The following is a 7,568-nucleotide window of genomic DNA, read 5'->3' on the forward strand; positions in this document are numbered from 1 at the left end:
AATAAACAATTTCTTGCTCTCAAGGAGTTTACCAAAATGACCGAACATATTTCACAGACTTACACATCTTGCTCCTGTCACACCAAATACAATCAGAACTCTTTAGACAACTACCAGCCACGCTTCATTCAACACACACTTCATAGCTCTCTATCTTCCCTGGGATTTTTCATTTTACTAACAGCACAAGTAGTGACAAACAGGATCTTCAGCTACAAACAAGAACATTAATTCTTCTATGCAATGACGGACCGCTTTAAGAATAAGCCTTTTGTAATGCAAATAAGAACAGCAGTCAAGTAAGATTTTGTTTACTACAAGTATTTCATTTTCTATGCTGTAGGAAGCGTACCTCCATCATTTACTTCTCCACCTGTCTACCACACCAAGGCCAGTCCCTTAGCAGAAGCATACGAGTGTGTTTGAACCCTCAGAGTTCTCTGCATACAGTAGATATTCCAGGTCGTCACAAGACATAGGAGTCTTTACATTAACAGTGGTACATTCAGTCCCCTGGGATGATCCTGACATCACAAGAGATCTGAAGTATGATAAAAATAGTGAAATTGTTCTTACTACAATTGCTTTTTAACCAGAAATGGAAATGCCCTGCCTAGCTGACTTTTCATAGGGTCACCTATAGTTTGAGAGTTCAAGTGCCCAGGATAAGGGACCCTGGTTTTGTATTTCATGAACATTGCAAAGTTGAAAGATTTTATTTAAAAGAACTGCATTTAAAAGGAAAATAGTAAATGGCACATCATGTAATTGCTATTTATTTTCATAAACATGAGGTATTTCAAAGTGCTATAAGACGCAGCACTAAATGTACATCGTTGGAAGTAATTAAACACAGAACTTTGCAGTTACCCAGTTCTATGCACCAAACATTAACAAATACATTAACTGGAAGAAACAGGCTAGGAAAAGGCATATATAGTAAATTTCATTACAAAAGTTTCTTAGTTCAAAAAAGTGATAAAGTAATATCTACTCAAAACTTTCACAACTCATTTTCATACGAAAATATAAGTATCAAATTTAGTTATGTATCAGCATCATACTAAAGTATACAGGCAATGTAAGAATTAGTACAGTACATAACAGAGATTAACAATATATTTGTATACAAAAACATGCTCCTCAAACATTGAGGTATTACAGTACTTAGGTATGAACTTCCAGTCTAATACTGGTAGCAAAAGCCACCTCTCATAACCCAAGACATGTACAAAAGGCAAGTGTGTAGATGGTATTTACAGAAAATTCCCACAGGGGTACAAAATGCCAACCCCTAAAGTAACATCCGTTAGAACATAAGCACCATAAAACTTAGGAATGAACATTTTAAAACTCAACTAGATGTCATCAGCAGCTCCAAATGCTCACAACAATTAAAAAAAAAAAAATCCCCACCATCTACAGTTCTTAAGAAGAAAAACAAAGGCAGTCCATCGTTGTTTGGTGGTCTTGCAATAAACTCCTTGCAAGAACATCCATTTGCTCCGTACCCGGATAATAGAGTTTGTCGATTACTTCAGGGACTGGATTGAAAGTAAAACCAACATTCTTAACGTCAAAAAACACAATTTTTTTTTAAAGAATCAAAAATGTGCAAAGTGGCAATGACTGTCCTGGTCAGCCAAAAAAAACCAAAACAAAAAAAAGTTTAGCAAGTCCGCTTGTATTCTATTTTCTTTAGCAACTGCTGTTGTCTGGCTTGCAATTTTTCCTTTTCTAGCAATAACTTCTGCTCCTCTGCCTGAAGGGAATGAACATATTCAGTGGCTTTTTTCAAGATCACAACTTTTGCAGCTTTCTCATTTTTAACCAGTTCTGGAACATGGTCCCTTAACGTGAGGAAACTTGACCGTAGATCATTACGCCGTTGACGCTCCAGGATATTATGGTTGCGTCGACGTTCACTGTCCTCTGAATCAGAGTTTCGAGGACTTGAACTTTTAGACTTTGGTTGGATCGTGGGTTTTACTGGACGGGGCACCTCGGTTTTTAACTTCTTCTGCGGTGGAGCTTCTTCACTCTCCATGTATGGAGAAGGAGCTGCATAATTATGCTGCTGGTGAATTGGTGCGCAACGCTTTAAAATCAGTTCATTCTGCTGCGTCCTGACTGATGGAAAAGTGGTATTTTTAGGACGCACTGTAATAGTAAGGGTGGTAACAGCCTTGTTGGAGGAGGAGCGCCTTTTCTCCACTGTCACAACATCTATTTCTTCTTCTTCATCCTCTTCCTCCTCATCTTCATCATCTTTTGGTAATATAAGAAGGAAAACAAAAGAGACGTTACTCTCACAGAAAATACTCCAAACAAACAGCAACCCAGATGTATGTATTGACAAAGAATGTACAGCAAAAGCAGCAATGACGTAACTGATGGTAAGAACAGGGTGTGCCCACCATCTGCAGTCAGATGTAGATCTCGAAAAGTATGTAACATACATGAAATGACTGAAGAACAGTGATTTCTGTAAGTTTAGTAAGTGTAATGAGTTTTGGGGTTTTTTTTAAAAACACTTTTAATCTTCAGTCAAAGTGGGGCTACCACCCACATAATCGGCAGCGGCAGAAAATCAGGTTTTAGGCAGAATGTATGTATTTTGAATGGACTCGCCGAGCTGCGGTACAAAAGGCATGCACAGTGCCACAACACAGCCCCTGCTTGGTAGAAAAACAGCCGGAAAACGAAACAATCGCTGGGTTTGTTCTGAGGCAGAAGGTGAAGCTGCTCCAGCCGGGGACCCTTTAAGCCGACGCTTGGTGCACTGCCAAGAAGACAGCTGTTGGAAGTGCTTCCTCACCCAAAGCTGTCAAACCAGACATTAAAGGGACAGCAGTCTTTGAAACCCGGGACGGATCACCAAGTTTATGGCGATGGTCAGACGGACCAGCGCATCTACACACGTGAAACCACGTCCCGGCCCAAGCGGACTCCGCTGCCGGCACAGACCACAGTGTTTCTGGGCATTTTAGGTTCTGGCAGTGCAAGCCCAGGGGCGGCTCTAAGGGGTCGCTACCCTGCTGCAGCCCTCCCAGGTCACGCCTAAGGGGGGCACACGCTCCATCCCCGCCGAACCTGGTCCCCCGGGTGCCAGTGGCAGGCCGCGCTGCTCTGCCCACCAGCCCCCCCAACAGCACGGCCGCTGGGACGGGGCACTCCAGCGACAGGGCGCAGGAGGCACGGAAGCCCCGGGGGGGGGGCGGGGGGCAGCACCAGGGGGCCCCACGGGCCGGGGCTGCTGCCCCCTCCCCGTCCCCGGGGCTCCTGCCCCGCCGCTCTCCCGGCCTCCTGCTGCCGTCGCCGCTGCTGCCCCCGTGGGGCCCCGGCCGCGGGGCCCCGCCGCTGCCGCCGCGCCTGCTGCCGCCTGCCGGCGGGCCCGCGCCCCGCCCCGCCCGCCCCTGCACGTCGGTGCCGCCGACGGGGACCGAATCGGGGCGCAGCCGCCCCCGCCTGGCCTCCCGGCAGCCCGCGGAGGCGTCGGCGCCCGCAGGCCGCACCGCCAGCCCCCTTCCCCTTACTCGCACCCCGGAGACGGCCGGCGAGCGCTTACCCGAGTCGCTGAGGGTGTCGTCCCCGGAGCTGCTGCTGGCCCGGCTGTCCCCGGCGGGGCGCGGCGGGCGGCCGCCCCGCTGTGCCCAGCCGCCCGCCGCCGCCGCGGTGCGGCCCGCCGCGGCCTCCCGCTTGTTGACGGGGAAGGGGAAGACCACAGCCGGGTCCACGCACTCGGGCACGGCGCCGCCCAGCTCCGGGCGGCCGCTGGCGGCGGCGGGGCCGCTGGCGGCGGCGGCCCCCGGGGTCGGCGGCGGGGCGGCGGCGGGCGGCTTGCCCTGCAGCTTCTCGCTGACCGCCCGCTCCAGCTTCTCGCGGGCGGAGAAGCCGCTCCACATGCAGTCCTGGATGATGATGGAGTTGAGGTTGTTGGTTACGCCGAGGCCCGTCTCGAAGAAGTCCCCTCCGTCCGAGCCCCCCCACAGGTCGGCCTCGGGGGGCAGCAGGAGCAGCTCGGACGCCCAGTCCAGGGGGTCGGCGGGGCGGCAGCCCCCCAGGGCCGCCCCTCCCCACGGCACCGAGGCCCCCCCCGGGGGGTGCTCCTGAAGCCCGGCCCGGCTGGGAGACAGGGGAGGGGTGGGCAGCAGCTCAAACTTTTTCCAGATGTCCTCCCCGGGGGGAGCGGAGTCCGGCCCGCACAAATAAAAATCATCTTCGTCCGGGTAGAAACAGGGCTGCAAAGAGTCGAACTCGAGGTCTGGGTTTTTACTGACCATTCCTGGCATTACGGGTCTCTTCTTGTTGATCCTTGGGGGAAGGCAATGGTCTTACAGACAGGTTTTATGGGTATTTCCACCAAGGGGAAGAGACCTGCAACTAAACCAAAAAAAAAAAAAAAAAAAAAAAAAAAAACCAAACCAAACCACAATTAAAACACGAAGAAACAAACAGACACGAATGCGACTCCCTTCCTCTTAATAGAAGGAAAAAAATATACAAATCTCATCAGCAATATCAAGAACGAGGGAGCCTTTTGAAAGTTGAGGAAAAAGGGATCTCACTCACACACCTTTCCTCCCGACTCAAAGACACTCAAAGCAAAGCGATCAGGTAGTGCTCCCACATGCAAAGCTTTCCGCCTTCCCCGGCGCTCCGTAAGGACACAAAACCAGGCGGCAAGGTACAGCAAGGATGCAAAGCACCTCTGTGCTTCTGCACATAGCCCTCGCCTGCTCTTCCCAAACTGCTGCAAACGCTCAAAACAGCAGAGTAACTCTAGACAGATGCTTTAATACCGTAATCTCTCCAGAAAGCCCTCTTAATATGCCAGCAAAAGTAATGGAAGTTTACTCCTTTTGTCATCTGCGGAGCAGTGCAAAGGGGAGAGAGAAGGATGCAAAACAGGGGGCGGAGGGGCTCTTTGCAACTTCGCAAATCGCCAGTTCATTCACTCAAAGCGAGCCAGAGAAATCCGCACAAAACACAAGGCGGGGGGGGGAGGGGAAATCCAGCAGCAACACAAATTATCAACCTTATGTAATAATCTCACGCACAAAAATGCATTAAAACCACCCCGGCGCCACCAACAAAGCCTCCTGAATTGCCAAGAAGGTACGGGAAGTTTTCCCCCTCCCCCTTTCCCAGTTTAAGACAAGAGCAACGGAGAGGTTGCAAGGACGACAACTTTGCCCATTTTGCCACTTCATGCAATAAAACCTCCTGCAAACACACCAGCTTTCCAGCCCTTTCACCTCCGGAAAATGCACGCTGCTGCCCTTACCTCGGCCGGACCCCCCACTCACTAGCCACGACCAGTCAACCACAGCCCCATTCCTCTTCCGAGACCTCAGTTGCATCAGACATTAAAAAAAAACAAAACAAAACACAAAAAAACCTAAGTCCAAAAAAGACAATCAGCATCTCCCTTCAGCTCGGTTAAGGTAACGCGAAAGGAAACCGTTCTGCTGGGTTCACAACAGCTGACGCTGAAACGGAGACCAAAAGGGGAATAAAAAAAATCCATTAAAAGCCTTATGATGAAATGCAAAGAAACGAGCCCGGCTCAGCTGCGGACTCCCCCTGCCCCGCCCCCTGATCACTTCCAGTATTGTACATTTTTCTACTCGTGAAATACATTAAACCGTTTAAAATGCAAAGCAGTAAAGAGGCACCTACAAAACACAGGCGATCTCAAAGCGACAGCTCCGAAACAAAACAAAAATATCCTCCAGGATTTTCTTCTGCTCAATGAAAAACCCATTCACGCACTGCAATGCCCCTGCGCTTCCTTTCCCTTCCCATCCTCCCTAGTTTAGCAACTCAAATGCGATGTGGAATTGTATTTATTTGATTGGGGTTTTGTCCTGCAGCCCAGACCCTGCAGTTTCCTCTTCTTACCTCCTCGGTGATGGTGGTGGGTGTTGCAAGGGGGAGGAGTGGCGGGGGGAAAGGGGGGGGAAAAAAAAAAAAAGAAAAAAAGAAAAAAAAAAAAAAAAGCAAGCAGATGATCTTGTATGTTGCACTTTACTGAGCGCCAGCCCGCCCGGCCCCCGCGGCTGGCCCAAGCCTCCGCATTCACCCTTTGCTTGCAGACAGATGACTGTCACTGGTTGGCTTTGAAGCTGCTGGATATTATTAACCCCCCCGCCAAAAGGCATTAAAAAAAAAAAAAGGAAAGAAAAGAAAAAAAGCTGACACACCCGAGGAGTGGAGCATTAAAAAAAAAAAATTAAAAAAAAAAAAAGAGAGAGAAAAGCTAGAGGAGCCTAACCCCACCTCCCTGATTTCCATACAAGCAGGGAGGTGCCTGGCATTTGGCGCCAAAAGCACCATTCGCTCTTTATTCTCCGCAAGCAGAATGAGGTCCCGCTCCCGGTGCAAAAGGGCTAGGGGCGGGCTGCGGAGGGCGCCCGGCTGCTGCGGGGGCTGCCCCCCGTTCCACACCGCCCCGCGGCCGCTGTCCCTTTGTGTCACCCCCTCCCCGCGCCACCCCGGCCCCCCAGCTCGAGGGAAACGTCGCCACCCGCGGCCGCGACCTCCCGCGGCAACACCCGGGGCAATTAAAAAAGCAAAAAGAGGGATAAAGGAAGTGGCTGGACGAGGGAGTCGCTGCGACTCTGGGCTTTGTAAATCAGAAGTAATAATCCTGCGGTGGCCGCCGCCACTTAGGCGAGCGGGGCTTGCACGCCGACGCCGCGCCGCCCCGGGCGGGCTGCCGGCCGGGCCCGCGCTCCCCCGCGCGCACCTCTCCGCCGCGGCGCGGCCCGGCCCGGCCCCGCGGAACTGGCCATGGACACTCGGCGGGAGCCTCCGCGCCCGCCGTTCCGCTGCCGACGGCGACACCTTGCGGAGGGCCGACAGGAGCGGCGGCGCGGCGCTCGCCCGGCGCCCCCACGCAATCCCCCCAGCGGCGGGGCACCCACCGCTCTCTCGCCTCCTTTCCCCGCGGACGCGGGGGCCGCGGCGGGGCCGGCCGCGGGACGGGACGCGACAGGACGGGAGCGCGGCGCTCACCTCGGCGGTGCGCGGCGGCGGGTACGATCCCGATCCCGATTCCGATCCGGCCGCCGCTCGGGGCGGCGCCTTCGCTCTCATAGGCTGCAGGTTGAGGCGGGGACTTGGGCGTCGCTCGCAGGAAGGCTGGTGGCGGCGGACGGCCGCTTTGTGTGCGGCGGCGGGGCTGCTGGGGCGCCGCGGGCGGGGCGCCGCCTCCCTGACCCGCCTCGCCCGACGCTGGGGGCGAGCCCGCGGTCTTCCAAACCGGCGGCCCCGAGAGGCATGACAGGGGGAGCAGCGTCGGCTGAGGCGGGGGAGGCTTCTCCTGAGAGCGGGAATAAAGCCCGAGGCGGCCCGTGTGGCCTTTCACCCCGTCCCCTCCCGGGAGCTCCGGGCCGGCCGTGCGGGAAGGTCCAGCCTCCCCCGTGTGGCGATACCGCCTTGCCTCCGTGTCACACCTCGGTGGGCAGAACTTGGGGGCTCCACTAACCTTTCAGTGGCCCCCTCGCCTCCATGTCATGCCTTAGTGGCCAAAACCTGGGGGTCCACTAACCTTTCAGTGTCCA

The 7,568-nt window shown here is 53.5% G+C and overlaps 1 protein-coding gene across 4 annotated transcripts; it reads right to left on the minus strand.

The window, feature by feature from the left end:
* Positions 1 to 749: 749 nt before the first annotated feature.
* On the minus strand, positions 750 to 7,149 carry MYCN (MYCN proto-oncogene, bHLH transcription factor). 4 transcript variants are annotated; one of them, XM_055811079.1, is made up of 3 exons: positions 7,021 to 7,149; positions 3,569 to 4,383; positions 750 to 2,268 (listed from the first exon to the last, which is right to left on the minus strand). In XM_055811079.1, exons 2-3 carry the CDS (start codon positions 4,290 to 4,292, stop codon positions 1,670 to 1,672), a joined length of 1,323 nt encoding a protein of 440 aa, XP_055667054.1. In that variant the 5' UTR covers positions 4,293 to 4,383; positions 7,021 to 7,149; the 3' UTR covers positions 750 to 1,669. The 4 variants fall into 4 exon arrangements, with proteins under 4 accessions (XP_055667054.1, XP_055667053.1, XP_055667055.1 ...); XM_055811078.1 differs by having other exon boundaries at positions 6,930 to 7,078; XM_055811080.1 differs by lacking the exon at positions 7,021 to 7,149 and adding an exon at positions 5,683 to 6,914.
* Between the last annotated feature and the right edge of the window lie 419 nt (positions 7,150 to 7,568).

Source organism: Falco peregrinus, chromosome 7 (genome assembly GCF_023634155.1).
Source record: "Falco peregrinus isolate bFalPer1 chromosome 7, bFalPer1.pri, whole genome shotgun sequence".
NCBI classification, from domain to species: Eukaryota; Metazoa; Chordata; class Aves; order Falconiformes; family Falconidae; genus Falco; species Falco peregrinus.

Excerpts from the sequence above, each read along its gene's own strand:
- MYCN (XM_055811079.1), bottom strand. The coding sequence starts at position 4,292 with ATGCCAGGAATGGTCAGTAAAAACCCAGACCTCGAGTTCGACTCTTTG. Across the intron at positions 2,269-3,568 it reads CGACACCCTCAGCGACTCGG|ATGATGAAGATGAGGAGGAA; the intron begins GTAAGCGCTCGC and ends TATTACCAAAAG.